The sequence below is a fragment of the Triplophysa dalaica genome, chromosome 12 (genome assembly GCF_015846415.1).
Source record: "Triplophysa dalaica isolate WHDGS20190420 chromosome 12, ASM1584641v1, whole genome shotgun sequence".
NCBI lineage: Eukaryota > Metazoa > Chordata > Actinopteri > Cypriniformes > Nemacheilidae > Triplophysa > Triplophysa dalaica.
The window spans coordinates 8,590,177-8,614,335 of NC_079553.1; the positions used below are offsets into that span (position 1 = coordinate 8,590,177).

At 40.0% G+C, this 24,159-nt stretch overlaps 1 protein-coding gene across 1 annotated transcript; it reads left to right on the forward strand.

The window, feature by feature from the left end:
* The first annotated feature begins 1,816 nt into the window (after nucleotides 1–1,816).
* atp1a3b (ATPase Na+/K+ transporting subunit alpha 3b) lies at nucleotides 1,817–22,387 on the forward strand. Its single transcript, XM_056763454.1, has 21 exons — nucleotides 1,817–2,282; nucleotides 11,829–11,945; nucleotides 12,032–12,091; nucleotides 12,269–12,472; nucleotides 12,788–12,901; nucleotides 12,977–13,111; nucleotides 13,210–13,327; nucleotides 13,789–14,057; nucleotides 14,197–14,395; nucleotides 14,492–14,736; nucleotides 14,874–15,066; nucleotides 15,157–15,469; nucleotides 18,130–18,280; nucleotides 18,387–18,555; nucleotides 19,406–19,560; nucleotides 19,729–19,852; nucleotides 19,945–20,090; nucleotides 20,228–20,358; nucleotides 20,457–20,558; nucleotides 20,996–21,087; nucleotides 21,536–22,387. Exons 1-21 carry the CDS (start codon nucleotides 2,277–2,279, stop codon nucleotides 21,562–21,564), a joined length of 3,072 nt encoding a protein of 1,023 aa, XP_056619432.1. The 5' UTR covers nucleotides 1,817–2,276; the 3' UTR covers nucleotides 21,565–22,387.
* The last annotated feature ends 1,772 nt before the right edge of the window (nucleotides 22,388–24,159 follow it).

Below are 24,159 nucleotides of genomic sequence, written 5' to 3' on the forward strand. Positions count from 1 at the left end.
GCAGTCACAGTGTCACAAAATCTGAGACGCATTCTATTAAAAAAATACATCCCTTTTGAGAGAGAATGTTCTGTCTCCAGGTTAAGTAGCACAAATCCACATTCATTTGTTTTATTCTCATCTCAGGTCCTCCACATGTTTCTGCATCTTCAACATCCATATCCTGTAGCCTATTGCCTCTCTATGTGTGCTTACTCTAATCCAAATTGATTCCTTTTCTCTTTCCCTACAACACTGATCATTTCACAGAATATGTAATTTAGATTTTAAGGCTGTTTCTGAAGAAGTAGGTTCAGATCATGCTACCCTAAAACATAATGCAATTGTCAGAGATTGAAATGAGGGTTTCTTTGACTCTTGCCTCCATCTCTTCCTCATTTCCCCCTGTTCTGAGTCAGCAAAATGACTAAGAGATGATCACCTGACCGCTGTTGCTGTGGAGACGGAGATTTTTTCCTCTCTCTGCAGCAAGGGGGGTAGGGGATACTTGAAAAGGTTAAAGAAGGATAGAGCATGGTGCTAGCCATTTTGGTTTTTCAAATTTTTTGAAAAAACTTTATTTGTTATACTCTGTAGGCCAAAGACTACGCAGCATGGTTTTGCTGTTGGGGAATTTATTTGGTACAAAATGTATTAACCTATAAGCACTATGATGACAATGACATGCAGGTTTTCATTTAACGCAAGTGCATTGGGGGTTGGAGCAAAGTTTGAAAGACTGACAACAATTGAGGGCGGCACAATGTCTGTCCCCTCTGCAATACAGTACCACTACTTTCCATTGGTGAGGGGTCTGAAAATGGTTAGTTTGACTTTGGTAAAGATGCTGTTTACACTGTTCGGATGTCTGCAGTAAGAGGAGTTTTCTGTCTCTGTGATACGCCGCTTAGCTATTAAAGAAACCATCAGTATGATTTATTTTCCCTGATATATGCAGTTCTCTGTAACATGAGACTGTTATTTGTAAAAGAGGATATAAATACATAAAATGTGTCTATAGTACTTGAAGGTCAAAGCGTATGCGCTTGGCATCCTAAGCTTTACCTTTCGTAATTTTTCCAGGGTCACCGAGTTTAAGGTCACACTTTGATTCTTTTAGCGGCACAATATGCAGCCGTCTACTGAGCTGTAGCAGTTCCATTTTTTGATCTGTACTCAATAATGAAGGTGATCAGAATCACCACGATAAGGAAAGAGAGAAGTAGATAAAGAAAGAGAGCAAGATATACACTGAACATGAAGGAGAGCAAGAGATATTTGCCAAAGATTGCAGCATTCTTATTGAAATAATTACAATAATTGCTTGTTGAAATAAACACAATAAAATATAATAAAGACGTGCAGAACACACACAAAGATTAACATTTTAATATTGTAAATCCATCTGATTACTTAGTGTGCTTTAGGCCTGCCGCAGTGATGGCTAGTCCTACATTTTCCAGCATGTTCTCATTCTGGATAACATTTAATTTAACGTAAGAAAGCATTCAAACAACCGATAAACCAAACACGTTTACAATACGCTAATCATGCAACCTCACCGATCGAGATTTAACATATTTTTAGTCCATTTTATCATAAAGACATTTTCTCAGAGCACACGATGATGCTGTACCGCTGTCACCTTTGGAATTCTGCAGTACCGCAGGAGGGGCCATCCGCGCATCTTATTGGTCTCTTTTACCTAGTGCGTTCACGTTGATTGGACAAATGATACGTCGATAATAAGGCGTGCGTGTGTTTATTTGCTCAGACCGAAAATATGGGCGTTTCCAACGAGACACTCGTTTATGAGGTCGGTAAGTTGGAGAAGCTCATCCCTTACATCCACCGGCGCTTCTTTCTAGGCGGAGTGGTGCGGCAGCTGGCAGAGCCGCGGAGGTAGACCAGAACACAAAAAGGGGGCGGTGCGGCTTCTTAGTTTCGCCGGCTTTGTCGCAACTACCAAGAGCAGTGCATGAGACCGGCATCTCTGCGAAATGCACTACCGTTTTTGTCACATTTCATTTGGTCAGTTAATTTATCCGCATTCTTTTGAACGCTGTCAGATACGTTAACTAAATGTTGCGACGAATAATTGTGAAAGTGGTGAAAGTAAACGCGCATTAGGTTTCTCAGCTTGTCGGCCGAGTAAATCACTGGAAAAAACACGTTTTTTATCTCAGTTTGTAAGTGTTAGGCTTTATTAAGACCTTTTTTGATTACTGGCATCCTATCTTCGTGAAAGGCTGTCTCTCCATCACTGTACCTGAGGAGAACGGACTGACTGCGCAACCATGGGGGTAAGACCGGCATATCTCACTCTTTTTATCTCCTTATTTACTAAAAAAAAGAGAGAATATTTTTTATATAAAAACCCATATCCCTATGAATCCCTATGAATGAGTCATGTCCTGCATTATCAGACATAAAGTGACAGAATGACATTGACTTATACAGCGTATGCGATATTGACATCATCAGAGACTGCGACAAACACATTATGACACTAGAGAAACGTTGCCCACTACCTAATCATTAAAATGCGTTATTTGAGTGAATTGGACGACGTTTTGAAACTTTTGCTGTGGTCTAGTCGATGTGCTTATCAAAACGCATATAACCCTGTTATATTCAATGAAAGCGTATATTGGTGCAGTGTGAATGATTGTATCTCGTTCCAGTCTAATCGGGTTATGCTAGTCAGAGACTTTCTAAAGGGCATCACTGCGTCATACTGCCTTTGCGTCATGCGCGTGCGCATTCTTTTGTATAATTACTCATTTTACTCTACTTATTTATTCACACGTCTTGTTTATCCGACTTTATACAAAAATTAAAGTTATTTGGATGTGTTTTATTCGTTTTTCCTTTTCATGGCAGGCAATGTGGGTATCGTTACCCTCCTTCCTAAACCCACATCCTCCCCTCTCTCACGCATCCTTCCTCTTCTCGTCACCGACCGCAACGCGCATCCCCTGTTCTGTACAGTCAGTCCGCTGAAGGAATGTATTTACAAGAATCTGAATTCAATGCATGTTTGCGGCATTACTGTGTTTGTAGAATTGTCTGGTGTCGAGTTATGGCCACACACTTGATCTCGATCCTTCGCTGAAATCCATGCGTCATAATGCGGTTACTGGGAATCTGTGCTCAAACGGGCTTATTTCCAACATCTGGGACAAATCTGCGCCGGCAGTCACTGGAGCATGGCAGATATCATGGATTCGTTTCTGAATGATGACCCGAAAGGTCGAATTTGGATTGAGAGCAATACGGATTCATACAAGTACATCGTGTGACCGCGTCGAGGGTGAAATGAATGTCAAACATGCGCAATTTCCCCGGTCAGCCAAAATTTCCCAATTTAGATTTATAATTTCAATTAGATTTTAATCGACATGTCCAACAACTGTAAGGAGCTGTGAATAGCGACGTGTCGTTGCGCATAGCGGTGCGCAATAGGAAAGCCGGTTCACAGCTGCTGTAGGCTACGTCGTAACCACTGATGAACCGGCAGTTTAGATATTAACGAAAAAAAGTCAATTAGAAACACTCAATGTTGCAGAGCTCAATGACAGCAGCTCAAGCTCCAAAACGGATGATTTGGCTGGTGTACCAAAAGTGCAAGAAATGATTACGCAAACAGTTTTGTCAGGGATTCATATTGCGTACCCGTTAAACTGGTTAGGAGAAACAACACTGGTTGTGTTATTTTCTACTTCGTTTTGATGCTTGGGTTAGTTTGACCTAACTGCAGCGGTATGTGCCGATAGCTGTCGCAGTGATGCACCACCACCATCCTCATCACAGCTGTTTCATTCCCCATAGGCCGCTTCTGCGTCAGACAAGAGGCGGAGTCACGCGAGTGGAAATTCCCTGTACCTGTCTGTGATAGGCAAATACTGATGCCGAAAGCAATAGATATTGACTAAAGTTCATTGGGGTCGTGTATAAATGTATCTTAAATTCTTATCACCAGCAGAACGTGTAACCACATCCGTAGCATCATCAAAGCACTCTTATATACCAAATTAGAATGTAAATAACGTAATAGTAATGTAGCCTTACTGTGTAATTGATCGGTTTAAAAGAAGAGAAAGAAACCAATGAAATAATATTGTTACAGTCTTGGCGTATGATAATTTATATTGTGTGTAATGTTAATGAACTCACAATGCATACCTTTATATCATGCCAATATACATTACTGATACAAAACATCTGGTGATGAAATTACTGTATGTACCGCTGGATCTTTAGACACGTGAGGATGCAGCAGTACTTGGGACAGGGTGCGTAGCCTGTGTTTGAATATGCAGGTGATTGAATGTGGGAGGAGAGCAGGGAAAAGGGTGGGGTGTGCCGCAGCAGGACTGTGTAGTCGGGTGGGGTTGGAAGGAAGAGACACAGATCCTGTTACGTATAATTAGCCTGACTGAGCTTGTGTTTCCATAGTGTGAATGGGCTGGGTTACCTGAGTACAGATGGTATGGGCACACAGTGACTAAAGAAAAGGACACAGGGGTGTCCGTAATGTGGAACGAATGATTGTTAATGCTTGAAATTGTGTGTGATTTTATCAGAGAATGGGGAATTTAGATTCCTTTTAAATTATTGTGCCTGTTTGCTTATTAGCAAAGATTTTACACAGTGTAAAGTAGTAGTGAATTGTATTATGGTGAGATTGAAGTTCGGTGAACTTGTTTTCAAAGCATCAAGCAACATACTGATATGACTTTTATCTTATTGGCTGTCAGTTTTTCATCTGAACTCCCCTTTACCATAAACCTTTTATACAGTCTCTGTTGTTGGGGGTAAAGTGGGTTTGATTGGATCTTGTTCTGTTTCATTGTCACATTCTGTCCCAGAGATATCTTTGCGTGAAGTGGACAAGGTCAGATTACCCTCTCCTGTGATATAGTGTAACTGCCCCCTCAGCTCTGTCGATCCATTGGTGGGGAGATGGGCGGAGGGCCTGGTTCATGTTCCACGTCCACACCGCACCAATCATTTATTAATGTAATCCTTTGTTGGAAGGTGAAGCGGAGCAAGAACAGCCCACAAGGAATTCTGTGAACCTGTCCAGACCAGCTTGGCTTTAACCGATGCTGCAGTAATGCGCTGCATTAGATCAATCCACTTCTCCATAGGTGTATGATGATTTTGTAAGACGATCAGGCAATTCCTGAATTGACTGCCGGTGTCATGTAAAATTCTGACACCGGTTAACATGTAGAAGGAATTAGTCATGTTAATTACTGTATTATACTTATTTTAACGTCAGACAAGAGAAACAGAAAATATGTAAATGAGAACGGCCTCACTGGGCAGTTTTGCATTTTACATTTACAGAATGTGACAGTTCAGAGACTAGATGCAAGAGGGCCAACACCAGTCCAGCTCTGAGCACAAATGCAACGTAATTACGTCACACATATGAAAATAAGTACGTCGAGAATCAATTCAAAAATCAAGTCTTGACCCTCAGAATCGATTCTGATTCGAATCATGAAGAACCAAGGGATTCCAACCACTATGATTTAGGACATCATAGACTTTTCCCAATGTAATCTTGAAGCAGAAAAACTAATTAAACGCACAACATTTTACATGATTATTGGATGTTAGATAACAGTTCAACGAATAAAGAAGAATCCACAGACAACTCTCTTGAAATGTCAAGTAGCCTATCTCTGTTTCCTGCCGTGACTGTAGCATAGGACAGTGATTTATTGTTCTAATCACAAGCACAGACATGCATACAGATGCCCTACTACACCCTTATAAACCTGCTGGGCTCAGTGGATCAAGTTTGAACAGATGGCAGGATAGAATGATGAATGTAGAAAAACACGAGGGGTATAGAGAGGTAACATTAAAACAGATTACAGATAGTGAATTCCTCTTATTTTAAAAAACACAGACCATATCAAATTATATTATTTATTTCTTACTGTAACATTTACAGTAAGGTTCTATTTGTTAACAATTAGTAAATGCATTAGCTAACATGAGCTGGTAATGAACAATACTTCTACAGCATTTTTTCAACTGAGTTAATGTTTCTTCTCTTCTTCCTTCACTTTTCTCAGCTTCCCTTCAAGTGTATGTTATGTGTGTCATGCTGTGCCCTGGGTTATTTAAGGATTCTTTGGTACAGAAGTGGATTAAATAATCTCATTAAACCTGATTTATATTTAAGCTTTCTATTTAAAGTAAACAGTACGTCTATACTAAACTGTTTGGGCATCAATTTATGTGCACACACAGTAAGTGCATTATCATTATAACATTATGTAAAATAGCTCATTTATTTTGAATGTTCTAAGTATTTTTTTATTGTCAGGTGTGACTGTTTTAAAATATTAATGTGTGTCTAGTGGGTCTGGCGCACTTTTAAAAACTGAAAATGAATATGCCTCTTTTGAGACTGAGATGATGCAGTTGGAGCTAATCCCTGTCTGCCGTAATCAGATTATTTAATCTGTACTTGCCTGGTCTACATCTCGCGGCATAACAGATGGTACACCAAGGCCCCAAGGTCACTTACACACACACATGTATGGTTTATTATCTCCATGGGGATAGTCCATAGGCATACGGATTTTATACTGTACAAACTTTATATTTTACCCCCTAAACCTAAAGATCATAGAAAACATTTTGCATTTTTAGATTTATGAAAATATAATTCTGTACGATTTATAAGCTTTTTTGCCCATTTCAACCTCATTATTGCTCCCCACGGTGACACGAGTGAGTCTCCATGAGTTGATGTGCAGTCAGGTTTACGTCCCCACCGGGATATAAAAATAACACACACACACTTACTCACATACTGGATGAAGTTTTGTCTGCTATTGAACAACAGCACAGTCCTCATGAGTCACACTGTGAAGAGTCACATGTACAAACACATCCTCATCACATACGATCCCACATCATAGTGGCCTTTACAGGACCGTTTCGACATGCCTTTAAAAAAATAATTTACACCGTCACACTAGTACTTCATCACACACAAACACACCGAACAGCCCTCTGAGGGTAGAATGGATGTGTCTGCTGCAAAAAAAAAGTAAACTGCTGTATATACAGCTGCCGGGAGATATTCATCAGGACTAATTGCTGAAGAGACTTGACTGAGAAGACAAGATCTGCCAGGGATTCCCTCCGTTCCAGAATCTTCCGTTCAAGATATAAATCCCAGCAATACCTAACAGCAAAACAAACTAGACCTAAGGTGTTTCTTCTAAAATACTGAAATTGCTGAAGATTGTTTTACGTAGCAGACTGAAAGAAGCTGTGATTGCAGTCCCCTGTTCAGAGTTCAGGGGATTTCAATGCTAGAGGAAAGAGAGATGAGTACAGGAGAAAGAAACATTATGATCTTGCTACTGGCAGACAGGCTGCTATATGATCTTATTCAAGCTGTAAGGAGTGATGTCACGATACCAAACTACGTACCAGTCGGTACTAAATGTGAGGATACTTGCATTTCCCGATTTCATTTTGAGCGCTGTTGAGCAGATTATGAAAGACCTCTGATTGGCCATTGTGTTTCCAAGCTCATCGGATTGCTTGCGCAACCAAACCCGGAAGCGAGTGAAATGATCATTGCATCACACTCTCTACCGAGCGCCTACACAGATGAACACATGGATTTTGACTTTGATAATCTTTCAAACGCTTCCGCGTGTATCTGTGTAAGCGCTCGGTAGAGACTGTGATGCAATGATCATTTCACTCGCTTCCGGGTTTGGTTGCGCAAGCGCTCGTTAAGGAGCCATTCAAAGACATATCCGTTGATCTTGGAAACACAATGGCCAATCAGAGGTCTTTCATAATCTGCTCAACAGCGCTCAAAAAGCGGGAAATGCAAGTATCGTCACATTTAATACCAACTGGTACCGAAGTTTGGTATCGTGACAACATGAACCAAAATATTCATGACTCTACACTACACAGTTTTTAAAGTTAGTGTCACCTGCAACTGACAGCCATCATGCACACTTCCGCAGTCCTTCAGTTACATGAGCATGAATAATTGGTGATAAGAGTTCAGGGGACAGACCTCTGTGGGATGTGTGTGTTCTGAGTCAGTCAGTAGAAATGTCAGTGTGCAGCGTGTAATTCCAGCCTGTTGTATCTGGTTGTCTAACAGAGCATATCAGAGCTGTTCTTCATGAGAAACACATCCGTTTTGTTACCAAAAAGAGCACAATCACGTCAGAAACTGATATCACATCTTTAATAGGTTTCTATTTAATGAAATGATAATTTAATATTTTTTTTAATTAATATTTATTAATATGAACAAATAATGAATGTCCTCTTTGATTGACGGGATATATCATCCCTGTTTTTAAGCTATCGGTCGATACCGATTACTGGCTGATACATCGATGCATATCTAGATTAAACATGTATTCAAACATCGCTCTGTTTTGTTTGACCAGCAACATTAGCTTAACCAAATGAATTTCTGACAGTGGATCTCTCAATGTAAGCTTTACTCAAGGTTAATATTCATCTGATTGCACTCCAAATTTGCACCGGGCCTGTCTGAGAGAGCAAGAGAGAGCTCTTCTCCTGCTTACGCCGCAGTGCAGGTATCATTGCAGATGTATCTGAGGCAGGTGCTCACACACACACACACACACGCACACACACACACACACACACATTCACACACTCACCTTAGCATACAAAGTTAATAACACCTGCAATTAAAACATAAAGATTAAGTATAACAGCAAACATTACTACATGTTATAAACATGTTTCTCTCATCATCTCCTGTTTCTGTGTGTATTAAGCTGGTGCTGTAATATCTTAGAGATGAAAGAGGGTTGCGTGTTTGTAGTGTCTCCAGGTGTATGATATCAGTTTTATCATGAGCTTTTTAACTTACTGCCAGATTGAAATAGACTGGGTATGTGTGTTTCTGAGGCGTTATGGCTGTGAGATCAGTGAGACCTGATAGGGGTGATCCTCACGTTCTATTCACTTAATTATTGAGGAGTGTCATCTGCCGCACGCACACTCGTGCTTTTGTTACCGGACCTGTTGGTGCGTGTCTTGTGTGGGCTGTTGTGAAGGTCATTATGTGTGCTTGCATGACCTGTTTAAAGCTTTGTTCGTTTATAAAAGCATTACTAAAACATTTGTTTGAACAGTTTGTGAAAGGTTAATTCTGCTTTTCGACACATAATAATATCGAGCCTTAGGATATTAGTTCTTCACATTCCACCGAACATTTAAAAGGGTTCGGGGTGAACTTTAATGCACTTCCATGTTTGGGCAGGCATAGTGTGCAGCCGAGAGTTACCATGCATTAAAACAACCTTTTGGAATATTTGCAAAAGGAATAGAGGAGACTCTTCCGCAGGCAGGGGATGGGCGGGGCTGTGTGTACCGACCCAGACACAGAACTCACAAAGTGTGGTTTCAGCCGATCTGAGACTGCTCAGGTAGCAGCGGGAGTAGAATTTGTCCAGTTAAGAGCTGTTCTATCACTGAAATCCTTTTAGAGACATTATCTAATGTCAAAAACTAAAACGTGTCGCTTTAAATGATGTCACTGAGATAACAAGTACACGCACCAAGAGAGCAGCAGGGCAATATCTAATTACCACACAGCAAGTGATAAATATTCCTCTCCTTCTCTCTCACTCTCGCAATCTCCATCTCTTTGGATATCTCTCTCAATCTGTCAATTGTACCCTCCCCCACGCCTTCTCTTTTTCCATCTGCCCCATGTACTGTTACACTTCTTTATCCATCCATCTTCCTCTCTCAAATTCTCATTCCTTTTTAATAGGTGCCATGTGTGTGAGCGTCTACGTGGATGCCGGTCTAGTCAGGCGTGTCGGTTGACCATAACAATGCAAATAAAACCCACAGGCAAATATCACTTTGTGAGATGTACGTTGAATGTCGAGGCTCTATGGATGAGATCCGACATCACAGCCTTCATGAGTAAAGGAGAAGAGAAACACCAGTGTCACTCACCAGCGTAAATAGCACGCTTCAAATGACACATCACTGGTATCACTGATCTTCCTATTAATAGACTTTTGCACCACTGTGTCTATCACACTGTTAAATCCAGCTTTACCAGGCTGACTGTGTGCCATAAATAAAACGCGATTGGTGGTTTTAAACAGGGGCGGTGTCACTCGATATGTCATTCTATGCATTTTTTAGTTAAAAATAACGTCAACACATCAAATAATGCTACGCGTTCCACGGCATTGCAGTGGGGCTTTACAGGAACCCAAAAAGCAAAACTTCTTTTTGCTGTCTTAATCACCCTCAAGTTACAAATCTGTATAAATGTCTTTGTTTTGATGAACACAGAGAAAGATATTTGGAAGAATGTTTGTAACCAAACAGTTCTTAGACCCCATCGACTAACCTAGTTGAACACAAAATAAAAAATATTGTTGTCATTTTTCCTACTGTGGTTGTCAATGATGTCCCAGAACTGTTTGGTTAGAAGCATTCTTCCAAATATCTTTCTCTGTGTTCATCAGAGGATAACAAATAAATGTATTCAGATTTGAGACAACTCAAGGGTGAGTAAATGGTAACAGAATTTTATTTTGGAGTGAACTGTCCTTTTAATGAAAATCTTGTCATCTCTTAAGTGAACAGAGTCAAGAGTTATTGGTGTTGTAGTGTTTATTGAATCTATTTTTCTGCTGCCTGCTATCCTGTTCACCGTATACTTATCAATGTCAATGGAAACAAAGAGAGTGGGTTAAGGGGAGAGCCAGGGTCTTACCTTAGTAATTTCCTGGAAGGGATATACTTTATGTATTGGCAGTGCTACAAATATAGTTCTGTACTCCCTGAAGGGGGCCATGTTGGCTCTCCTGGAAGCTCAGTATTGATCAGTCGATGTGGTCGGATGATACTCAGTTTCCTGCTTTAATGCAGACTGCTCCAATAAAACAGTGCCACGGAGTCTCAGGGGAGCCATCTTGGTTCTGCAGTATTAATGCGGCTCTGCAGTCGTCCACACATCCAGTCAATAAGAACAAAAGATTTACCAAGGGAACGAATAATGATACTACATTGAAAGTTGAAAGCTCAAACTCTGTCCATGACATTTAACTACCACGAGTTTAATACAACAATTTGCACAATTGTATTCTAAGCTCATTTATTTAATTTTTACCATAAAAAATAATGAAGTGCATGGTAACCTAAACCTTTTCATCTTCTCACTGGTTAAGTGATGATGAACCTCCTTTTAAAGACTAGGAAATGTAATAAAAACGTGATAAAATCAATTTAGTGTAGCCATGAGGTAAAATATAGCATTACTTTCATATCAATTCAATTTAAATATTTATTCTTCGTCTCCACCTCTAAATACATTTCTCTCAGGATATATCTCTGAGAGTTTCTTATAAATCAAATACTGTTGTAGAATATTGCAACTCTTCCACCTCTGTAACTCTGTCTTCATTCAGCTAAAGAACAAAGTATAAAACATCAGATTAACGCTCTTATGGATCCTCTAAACTGTGTTTGTGTTGAAAAGATTTTCAATACATGTCTCAGACCTTTCATGTCACTGTGATCTAAAACAGACTCATATTCAGCCTAACTAGTGCTGTCTTTGATGAAAGTGATGCCTTTTCTTTGTCATGCTCTGTGATTTTGGCTCAATATATAACCTTTTTAAGGTGACCAAGAGAAAGATTGCTGTGTTCAGTCACCTTCCAATATTATAAATCCACCAGACCACTAATATTAAATTATCTATGAATTCAGTGTGAAGTCCACAGCTGACAGAACGGAACTGACTCTTTTCTCTGTCCGTTATGTTATAGTATGGACGGTCAGATAGCTACCGTGTGGCCACCACACAGGATAAAGATGATAAAGCTTCTCCCAAGAAGAAGAAGGGAGCAAAGGATCTTGATGAATTGAAGAAAGAAGTTCCTCTGGTAAGACTCTCATTGACAGAGTTGTGTTTACTGTCATGTTTTATTAGTATTTATTCATAAATGTGGCTATTTTAACTAATTTTCAGACAGAACACAAGATGTCAATTGAGGAAGTATGCCGGAAGTTTCAGACAGACATTGTTCAGGTATTTATTATTTCATGTTGAGTTGCAGTTGTTGAACTGCACTACTTCTTAATGAACACTAGGGGGCAGTCTTCACTGATAAACAGACTTTTTGTGTGGGTTACATTAAACATATTTTGTAGGGCTATTTTTATTCAGATAATTTAGGAGTCTTTCTCTCTCTCTCCCTGCAAAAAGGGTCTGACCAGTGCAAAGGCCAGAGACTTTTTGGCTAGAGATGGGCCAAATGCTCTCACTCCACCTCCCACAACACCCGAGTGGGTTAAATTCTGTCGTCAACTCTTCGGTGGTTTCTCCGTCTTGCTGTGGATCGGAGCCATTCTCTGCTTTCTGGCATATGCCATTCAGGCCGCTACTGAGGACGAGCCAGCTGGAGATAATGTGAGAACTTTTCTATTCCCATTTTTTTCAATTCTTTATCTCCAGTATTTAACCCGTACAGAAACATATATGCACAGATTTTGTTAACATATTATTTAGCACAGTTTAAGCCATTTTCTTTGGGGAGACTTTGGCTCCACTAATGTGAACAAATTTGTGAAGTCTTCCTCTCACCCCAATCCTCCTTACACACATATGTAATCTAAAAACACACACACACGCCACTCACGTACACACACATTTACTATATACTTTTTCAGATTTGTTAGGAATCAAATGATACTGGAGTTATATGTCTTTTCGGTCTCTCCTCAGTTGTATCTGGGTATCGTGCTGTCTGCTGTGGTCATCATCACCGGCTGCTTTTCCTACTTCCAAGAGGCAAAAAGCTCCAAGATCATGGAGTCCTTTAAGAACATGGTGCCTCAGGTACCAAATCTCTCCATTCAAATGAAAACATGTATAAAGGCATGTGAGCGGATATAAAATTATTTCTGTCAACAGCAAGCATTAGTGATCCGTGAAGGAGAGAAGACGCAGATCAATGCTGAAGAGGTTGTAGCGGGTGATCTGGTGGAAGTCAAAGGTGGGGACCGAATCCCAGCTGATCTCAGAATCATCTCGGCTCATGGCTGCAAGGTACCTCAACTGTTCATAATGATGAGTTTTCACTACCTAGTTGACACTTTTTATGGTGGTACCCATTAGTCATGCATATTTGTGGTTCTCATACACAGGTGGATAACTCCTCCCTCACTGGCGAATCAGAACCCCAGACCAGATCACCTGACTGTACCCATGACAACCCTTTGGAAACTCGCAACATCGCTTTCTTCTCAACTAATTGTGTGGAAGGTGTGGGATTTAGATGTAGTATAATCAAATTTAGAATTAAATAATCCTAATAAATATTTATTGAAAATCTTCTGCCAGACAACACATTTTTGTTTCAACATATTAAGCAATTTTTGGTTAGACACATTAACTACTTTTTTAAAAGGTCGCTTGAAAAGCCTTTGTCTCTCTATCGCCATCTCTATTTAAAACATAAAACTGCAATTTACACGGTTATTCATGTGGGTTCAACTAATATTTTCAAAAAAAAATTATTCGGGTAAACTTTAATCATTTTTATAAGCTTACTATTGTGAATTAGGGTGAGATAGGAAACAGTTTTAAAGACAATTGTTTTACTTGATCTATATTGATTTTCATTTATTTTAAACTAAAAGTTACAGATTACAGCTTTAGCTACTTTGAGCCATTTTCAGTATCCTCCTCAACATTGGTCCTGAGCATTTCTGTGTGTCTGTCAGGTACCGCTCGTGGCATTGTGGTCTGCACTGGCGATCGGACCGTGATGGGGCGCATCGCCACACTCACCTCAGGACTCGAGTCGGGGAAAACCCCCATCGCCAAGGAGATCGAGCACTTTATTCACATCATCACAGGTGTGGCCGTGTTCCTGGGAATCAGTTTCTTCATTCTGTCCGTCATCCTTGGATACTCCTGGCTGGAGGCCGTCATTTTCCTCATTGGAATCATCGTCGCTAATGTGCCCGAGGGTCTGCTGGCAACTGTCACCGTGAGCCTCATATATTATAATATATTTATTTAAACATCTAAATCTAATTCAAGAATTAACAGTGCTACCATATCATCATTTAGCAAATTTTGGATTTTTTTCATTCCATTTAATATTTCCTTGTTGGTCTGTGTCTCAGGTGTGTCTCACTCTGACAGCCAAGCGTATGGCTAAGAAGAACTGTCTGGTAAAGAATCTGGAAGCTGTGGAGACTCTAGGTTCCACCTCAACTATCTGCTCTGACAAGACTGGAACTCTAACCCAGAATCGAATGACTGTGGCACACATGTGGTTCGACAACCAGATCCACGAAGCCGACACCACTGAAGATCAATCCGGTTTGCTATTTTTTCCTTCTGCAATGCTTTGGAGGTCTACTCTTGCAATTTGACACACAGTTTTTTTACAATGTGTTATTTGGTCTTGCTCTTTAGGTGCATCATTTGATAAGAGCTCTGTGACATGGGTGTCTCTGGCCCGTGTGGCGGCGCTCTGTAACCGAGCAGTGTTTAAAGGAGGACAGGAAGCTCTGCCTATCCTGAAGAAGGACGTGGCGGGTGATGCATCCGAATCTGCCCTGCTCAAGTGTATCGAACTGTCCTGTGGCTCTGTCAAGGCGATGAGAGAGAAGAACAAGAAAGTCGCTGAAATTCCATTCAACTCCACCAACAAATACCAGGTATGTCATCAACTGCTAGAATTGAAAAATGCAACTAGCAGTTAACTGTTAGCTTCGAGCCTTTTCAAGCCATGGGCTGGGCTGGTAGTCTGCATACAGGAAGGATCGCCTTTATCTTATCCCTCTTTTTATCCCAGCTCTCCATCCATGAGACAGAGGACCCCAATGATAACCGTTACCTGCTGGTGATGAAGGGGGCGCCAGAGCGCATCCTCGATTGCTGTTCTACCATCATGCTACAGGGTAAAGAGCAGCCCATGGATGAGGAGTTGAAGGAGGCTTTTCAGAATGCATACCTGGAGCTTGGAGGACTCGGAGAGCGAGTATTGGGTGAGTATTATATATCATATAATGTATTGTACAAATAAATCAAATGAGTATGCATGGTTGCAGTAGCATGAACTTGTCTCCTTTCCACAGGGTTCTGTCATTTCTTAATGCCCGAGGATCAGTTCCCAAAAGGCTTTGCCTTTGACACAGAAGATGTGAACTTCCAGACAGACAACTTGTGTTTCGTGGGGCTGATGTCATTGATTGACCCGCCCCGTGCGGCCGTGCCCGACGCTGTGGGAAAGTGCCGGTCTGCTGGAATCAAGGTCATCATGGTGACAGGAGATCACCCAATTACTGCTAAGGCCATCGCAAAGGGTGTGGGCATCATCTCGGAGGGTAACGAGACTGTGGAGGACATCGCCGCCCGTCTCAACATCCCCGTCAGTCAGGTCAATCCCAGGTAAAACCACCGGCCGGACTGACACTGAAACACATTGAAGAGCCAAATAAAATGCAAACAGATATGCATTTGACATGAAATTCAACTATAAATGGCTTTTTTCTAATATGTGACCCTGGACAACAAACCAGTCTTATGAGTAAATTTTTCGAAATTGAGATTTATACATCATGTGTATGGATTGTTAGGAAAAATCTAAATATTGAGAACCTTTTAAGTTATCGTAGACGCTGTAACAGGCCTTTGCTAAGAAGAAACAGGTTCATTTTAAAGCTCTCTATGGGCTTACTGCCATAATAACGTTGTGGAGAGTAGATGAACCTGAAAGCTGAAATTCTAAGCTTTATATAGAGACATGAACTTGAGTGGGTTATTCCAAAAGACACGCTGTATGTTAACTTTTTTGCTCATAGCACTGTTGTTAAAGATGTTTAAAGTTTTGTAGCACAGGCCATAAAAAAAACATGAACTGAACAAAACATAAGCTTTCCAACAGCGGTTACATGAACAACAACAAAGCTAGACAAAGCGCAATGGTTACATGAGAGCTTCTTATACAAACAAGATTAATTACAAACAAGGAACACCTTTGAACAATCAGGGCAGGGAAACACAAGAGACCAAGAAACAGAACTACAAAAACAAATTCAAAATAAAAGACATGACCAAAACACACTAAACGGAAGAGCAGTGCACACCCCGGACACACCAAAGCTGCAGCCACAACAGACAGTGCTGACTTCAGGAACAGATGCCTCCATGACCACCTGACTTCGAAAAACCAGTGTGGCGGCCATCTCGCGAGCAGGCTCCGGACAGGCGGCCATCTCGTGAGCAGGCTCTGGACTGGCGGCCATCTCGCGAGCAGGCTGTGGACTGGCGGCCATCTTGAATGTTGAGCATGCAAGCTGCCGTGCTGGGTCTGCCTCTTTGGCCAATGGAGCCTGAGGCCAACTGCCCCCTCCCCAAAAATGTTTAGGGGCAGTCTTATCCAACTCGCCAACGTGGAGGAGGAGCAACAAGATAAAAGTCCTTAGTAAATATGAACCAATGGGCTCATTGAAACCTACATGAAAAATGTCCTTTAGCACCACGTCATTAAAATCCACTTGGTGACAGAGTCCACAAAAGTCTGACACATAATCATCTATGCATCAATCTTCTTAAATAAACCCTAACAAACTAACAGCTGGGTTCATGTTTAGGTCTAGCTGTCTGTTATGACAGTCCACTGAAGGCAAGTTTAAAAGATCCATGCTAGACAAAGGACATGGTAACATGAGGGCCACTTATACAAACAAGGACCAGCTGTGAAAAATCAGGTCAGGGAAACACAAGAGACTACAATGACCAAGGAACAGAACTACAAAAACAACTTCAAAATAAAAGACATGTCAAAAACACATAAAACCCTAACAGGGATTACGCTGCATCCACTCACATGTTCTTTTTTATAGATTACGGTAGGAAATTTACAAAATATCTTAATGGAACATGATCTTTACTTAAAATCGAGAATTTTGACCCATACAATGTTTTGTTAGATTTTGCCACAAATATTCCCATAGTACAGAATACAGGTTTTGTGTGGTCCAAGCCAAGGTCACATATTTTCATGTTTTCATTACAAAGCACATATCAACATAACACATCAATTAAAGAGTTGTTACAGTATGTCTTCCAATTGCTTTAATGACCCCATGCACTTAAAATGGCTGTACATATGTGTACAGAACATTATTATAATTTGAAATGTAATAGAAGAATTTGATTAGCTGATTTACATTTACATTTACATTTAGTCATTTAGCAGACGCTTTTATCCAAAGCGACTTACAAGTGGGGTAGGTAATGGAAGCAATTAGGACAGCATAAGTACAACAAAAGCATAAGTGCAATTAAAATGAAGACTAGTCTCATATAGCCTAACACAGTATACGTAACCATTCACTCATTCATACATTTTTTTTTTTTTTTTTTTTTTTTTTTTTTTTTAGTTGAGTAGAGAAGAAAAAGAGTAGAGAAGAAAAGAGTGGAGAAGAAAAGAGTCAGAACAGATCAGTCAGATGTTGGCGGAAGAGATGTGTTTTCAGGCGTTTCTTAAAGATGGCTACAGAATCTGCAGATCTTGTAGCAGCGGGCAGATCATTCCACATAGGTGGAACAGATCCGGAGAAGGTGCGCGAGAGAGATTTTTTACCTTTATGGGATGGCACCACAAGACGTCGTTCGTTTGCAGAGCGTAGGGATCTGGTGGGTACATATGTCTGCATTAGCGATTTAAGATAAGGTGGTGCCGAACCAGTAGTGGTCTTGTAGGCCAGGAGCAGAGTCTTGAATTTGATGCGAGCGACTACGGGAAGCCAATGTAGCTTAATGAGTAGAGGAGTGACGTGTGCTCTCTTTGGTTCATTAAAGATAACTCTTGCCGCAGCATTCTGGATCATCTGTAGAGGTTTGGTTGTGCAAGCTGGAAGTCCTCCCAGTAGTGCATTGCAGTAGTCCAGTCTGGCCAGGACAAGAGCCTGGACAAGGATCTGTGTAGCATGATTAAATATTTCAAGACATAATATGTCTTTGTTTTAAATGCTTTTAAACACTCAGCATATTTGTTTATTGGATTAAATCAGATTGTATTGTTCATTTTTTGTATGTTGTAGGGATGCCAAAGCATGTGTGATTCACGGCACAGATCTTAAGGACTATTCTCAGGAGCAGATAGATGACGTTCTGAGAAACCACACAGAGATTGTGTTTGCTAGGACCTCGCCACAACAGAAACTCATCATTGTCGAGGGCTGCCAGCGACAGGTACACCCACCCCGGCATATTAAGAGTCAAGATGCTTTATATTTATATCATCGTAAACCTATGTTTCTTATGTCTTCTCCTTTCTCTGTGTTTTGTTGTCTTTCAGGGGGCAATCGTGGCTGTAACAGGTGACGGTGTCAATGACTCTCCCGCCCTGAAGAAGGCTGATATCGGTGTTGCCATGGGCATCTCTGGCTCTGATGTATCCAAACAGGCTGCTGACATGATTCTGCTGGACGATAACTTTGCCTCCATTGTCACCGGAGTGGAAGAGGGTAAGACCTCAGAGGAGGACAGAACCTAGCTGCGTTCCATTTGATAAGTGGACTTCGCTGACAAAAAACCTGCTTAATTTGAATGCCCTGCAACGTCATCAAAGAAAAGAAAAGATTACAATGTAAATAAAGATTGTAACTTTACTTTAACATTTAAAAGAAATATACATAAACATAAAACGTCTATGTGTCTAATTAATTTAATCTAAATTTTAGTTTATTCTTATTATTTGACTCATGCAGCTTTGATTATTTGAAACTCTACTGTTATGATATATAAAAATACATTTTAATTTGGTTAACTAAAGCAGAATGGATGAATCCTTACACGCATATAAAAACTATGTTTTAGTTGCACACTAAAATATAAATATAAAAACATTCATCATCTCGAGTGTGTAGCCTATAACAATGCTACACAAATTAAAATAACATATTTACGTGAAGCAAACCACAGTATTTAATATAATTAACAATAATTCAACAATATTTCACAATGTAAAAAAGGCAAACCTAAACTTGTGCGTTGTTTTCTGACTCGTGACGCAGCACAATGGCAGTTGGGGGATTTTTCCCTTTCCACTTAAGGCGAATTGATGTATCGATGTTCCCATATTCCCTAGACCTTCAAACTAAACATGTTCGCTTCCTTTGGATTGGAATCTCATTTAAAATGGCAGAACACCCTGTGAAGTCCACTTCGCAGTCCACTTACGGTCAAATGGAACGGAACTCCTATGTTTAAGCTTGAATAGGGTTGGAGATGTAATCTTCAGGACGGTAGCTCACCGGGAGCAGAATTATAGAGCCCTGCCTTACAGGAAATGTAAATACATTTGTCTTCTTGCAGGTCGACTGATCTTTGACAATCTGAAGAAGTCCATTGCCTACACCTTGACCAGCAACATCCCTGAGATCACCCCCTTCCTGTTTTTCATCATAGTCAATATCCCTCTGCCCCTGGGCACCATCACCATCCTTTGTATCGACCTGGGCACTGACATGGTGATATATAGCAGCTAGAACCACGGAATACATACTCAGCGATGCACTTTTTACATACAAACACTCAAGATAATATGAAATAAACACACTCTTGCTTACATCAAGCTCCGTACAAACTCACCTAGAAACACAGACATTTGTACAATCTTTTTGTCTCTACCTCTGCAGGTCCCCGCCATCTCCCTGGCCTACGAGGCTGCTGAGAGTGACATCATGAAAAGGCAGCCAAGGAACCCTCTGAGAGACAAACTTGTGAACGAGCGTCTTATAAGCATCGCTTACGGACAGATTGGTTAGTTGAAAATCTGGAGAATTATAAACTTTGTTTATGAAACAGCTTAGTTGTGTTACTGTGGAAAAACTTATGTGTGTGTTTGTGTCTAGGTATGATCCAGGCTCTGGGTGGTTTCTTTGCCTACTTTGTGATTCTGGCCGAGAACGGCTTCCTGCCCTCTCTACTTGTGGGCATCAGACTTAACTGGGATGACCGCTCCAATAATGACCTGGAGGACAGTTATGGACAGCAGTGGGTGGGTACCAGGTCCACTCATGCTTGTGTGCTGTGCATGCGTGTCTAGATGTTCAGAAGTGGTAGATCTCTATAAAAAACATTCCATCTGTTGTGAGAAGCATGTTGTAAACGTGTTTGCGTGTCCGTGCCCCACAGACATACGAGCAGAGGAAGATTGTTGAGTTCACATGTCACACAGCGTTCTTTGTCAGTATTGTGGTTGTACAATGGGCTGATGTCATCATCTGCAAGACCAGACGCAACTCAGTGTTCCAGCAGGGCATGAAGTGAGTTCACCAAACTTGTGTGTGTTCTTGTATGTGTTTGGACATGTGACAACGTTAAAGCTAGAGGCATTTTTCATGAAATTGTGTGTCCTCCGCAGGAATAAGATCTTAATATTTGGGCTGTTTGAAGAAACAGCTCTTGCTGCATTCCTCTCATATTGCCCAGGCATGGACGTGGCCCTTCGAATGTACCCACTTAAGTGAGTTTACCACACATTCTGTTCATATGAATAAATGTATAAAGATATATCAAATGCAAGGGTCTTTATTTGTTTGTTTGCTTTATCAATATGTTGTAATAGCATTTATTTTTATATTTTAGCTTTCATGTAAATTTCAAGTTTTTTTTGCATTTTCTAGTGCCTCTGTAATTTCATTATTTACTTGGATGTTCTGTACGTTTTTTGTATTTCAGTTATAGTTTTAATTTCTATTTAATTCCAGTAAATAATTGAAGAGTTCATTTGCAAAAACAGATAACTCAGTTTTTTATTTTCCAGCGACAGACATAGTATTATCTAATACTCATATGATACAGTTTATGATCACTGCAAACCACTTACACTTGTTTTGCCCAATAGGGTGTACATATTAACCATTTTGTGAAATAATTTTATTGATCTGTTTATTTCTTCAGGCCAAGCTGGTGGTTCTGTGCATTTCCATACAGCTTCTTAATCTTTGTGTACGATGAGGTTCGAAAGCTGCTGTTACGCCGAAACCCAGGAGGTGCGTTTCTCCTCTCTGTTCCCAAAAACATGCAAGATACATTATATTGTCAGCGTCCTTCCAAAACCTCCTAACTCCATATTTTGGGATTATTAATCATTATTATTACTCACGTTTCATGTTTGTCTCTGGGTTTTGCAATTAAAAAGTATTAAAAAGTTTGTAATCATTAATTTTTTATAAAAACAGCCAAATTAGACATAAGAGGCTTTAGAAGGACAGCCGCGATATATTAACATACATTTAGTATGGTAATATTTGTCAGTTACTGTATGTGCGTAGTTATATTCATAAGTACAACTTCAGTACTATGACAACATAGCACAGTAATTGGTTACATTGACTGGTCAATGAGCTTCTACAGGAAGATGTTCTTGGTTGTGTAAAACCTAAAATGATCCATCACCATGAGCTTTCCTCAATAACCAAAACTCTCTTTTTCTTGCAGGATGGGTGGAGAGGGAAACATACTATTGATCAACAAATTATATTCTCAACTCACATTCCTTCATCTTCCATTTTGTTCTACTTCTCAACTTCTCTCTTGACCAAGGCGCACAACCATTCCCCCCATCAAAGAGACACAACAAATAGCACGTCTACCCCAAAGAAGAAACCATAAAGCACCTTCCAGATTCTCGACTGTCCACATCATCCCCCCATTGCCTATAATACTCTTTGCATGTATTTTCACACGGCTGTGTACATAAAGTATTCTATATATCTAAAATTGGCAGCTGCATAATCATTATGTAGATTCGAAAGGAGCTTTTGACCCAAAAAAGAAAGTATGTACGCTCGCCTATTAAAATGGCCGTCCCTCCACCAGTCCCTTCACATCCTCCTCTACACCATCTGTCCTGCAGTCACACACGGATAGACAGATCACACAAAGCTGTTGTTGGATCCCAATGCACACACCGGTAGATTCTCCGTTTTACTTTTTTAAAGTTACATTACATTTTTGTTAAGAATTTTGCATGCAAGGTCATATTATGTTCTTTTTTCAGTAAAGAACATAATGGGACGGCTCAGTGGCTTTGAATAGTCGAATACATTTTTTATTTCCCATTAAAGTTTGATGGGAGCAGTTTGATTCTGTTTCTCACAGTCACGTCATTTCCTTCTTTCTCTTGATCTCTCGTCGTCATTAATTCTGTCTGTCATTGTTGGTGTGCTTGTTACAATAATCCCAAAATATTTCAATTACACTCTCAAATTCTGTGTGTTTTAGGAAAAAATGTAAACGTTACCACCTCTGAATTAAACAAATAAAGACGTATAATGGAAAACAAAAACACTCAGAACAGCATAAAATGATTCTCATTGTATGTGCTCGCATGAATGGAAGCAGGTCAGTTTCATATTAAGTGTTGCACAGAAAACCATCATGATGTTGAACGGCGTCTCTGTAACAAAATCTACTGCCATCACAAAACTAAACGCATTAGGTTTTGTTTCCTTGGTTTGGTCACATTTTCACATATCTGGCACAGGTACAGATTTCAAACTGATATCTCTCATATCAAAATCAAAAGATTCATCATCTAAGTCTCAAGGTTTTGTTGACTAACCAATTGAGCCTGGTGTGTGAGGGTTCCACAGCTGGTTTATATGAAGATGCAATGGGTTTGACAGTATCAGGTCTTGTGTTCTGAATGCGTGAGGGATGGTACGCTGTTGCAGTCACTCATTGACTGTTCATCTGACTGATTTGTGGATGTTGAGACACAGAAATAAAATACGTCGGTCAGAACAGTGTGTCTGAAAGAGGTCAACTCCAATAAAACATCTAGTACATTTAATACTACAAAACTATGTCTGAGTCTTCTTTTCCCCCCTTCTTCATTCATGACCTTATCAGATTTGATAGTTTGAACATTAGTATAATTATTACTTGCTTTAATGGTCCTTGCAACTATTGCAAACTGCAATTGAACATTTTTAAGATGTTTAATATTTCTAATACTTCTTCTGTTATAAAAATAGGTTGTTATTTAATGCACATGTTTGGAGTAAGACTAATGTTTTCTTTCTTGGTTTAAGCAAAATATGACTTTTCACTCCTTTGAGAACAACATATCAATGTCATACACTTCTAAAATATATTACATGACAATATATATAACTACATAAAACATGATAACTGCAAAGTGTTTTCTTTCTTGACTGATGTTCACCATGTAGCAGTGCATTTCTGCCAGTAATCCATGTGTGGAAAAGTACACAAGAGACAGTATGTCAGAGATTAGATGGACCCCTAACAAAAACAATGTATTGGATGAAAATCACATTTGTAAAAAACATACTTCAAAAAGAGTGTGTTTTATAATAATTATTAAGGAAAAAGATTTGTTTCAATTTGTCTTTGTTCTGTTGAACACAAAATACATGTTGAAGAATGAAGGAAAGCAAACAGTTCTGGGGCACTTTTGACAACCACGGTCATTTTTCCACCTATGGTAGTCAATGGTCTTATATCTTTCTAGGTGTTCATCCAAAGGAATTTATACAGATTTGAAACAACTCAAGGGTAAATAAATGATGACCGAATGTTTTATTTTTGTGTGAACTGTCCCTTTAAGTATTTTTTTACATATGTCCCATACAGGTTTCTGTGACTCCAAATAAAAAGATCATACAGAATATCTGAACAGAACATCAGAGTTGTATCTCTTCCTATTAATGATGGCTGCACTCATGTGCAGATAGTTAAAAATGCACATTAAAAATGGTTCTACATTAAAATACATATCTTGCTTTTCGCAACAACAGCGTATGGCATGCTGACTGCAGCACTCACCGTACATTTCTGTCATAGCAAACTACTGACTTGCAAAATTGGGCTGTCTAACACACAAACACACAGCCCTAATGTCCCCTGGGAGTATGCAATGGGTTCACTGCAGTGTTCCTCCCTCCCTCCTTACTGCACTGCTGTAATGGAATATCGATCGGCTGCTCCTGACGCAGTGTTTAAACGGAGGTAGATCCTACTCAAGGTCATCACTATGGCAACCTAAAAATGAGATGGACTACAGCTGGTCTGCTGTCATAACGTAGAGATCACAT

Excerpts from the sequence above, each read along its gene's own strand:
- atp1a3b (XM_056763454.1), top strand. Across the intron at positions 14,058-14,196 it reads GTCTGCTGGCAACTGTCACC|GTGTGTCTCACTCTGACAGC; the intron begins GTGAGCCTCATA and ends TCTGTGTCTCAG. Across the intron at positions 15,470-18,129 it reads GTCAGTCAGGTCAATCCCAG|GGATGCCAAAGCATGTGTGA; the intron begins GTAAAACCACCG and ends TGTATGTTGTAG.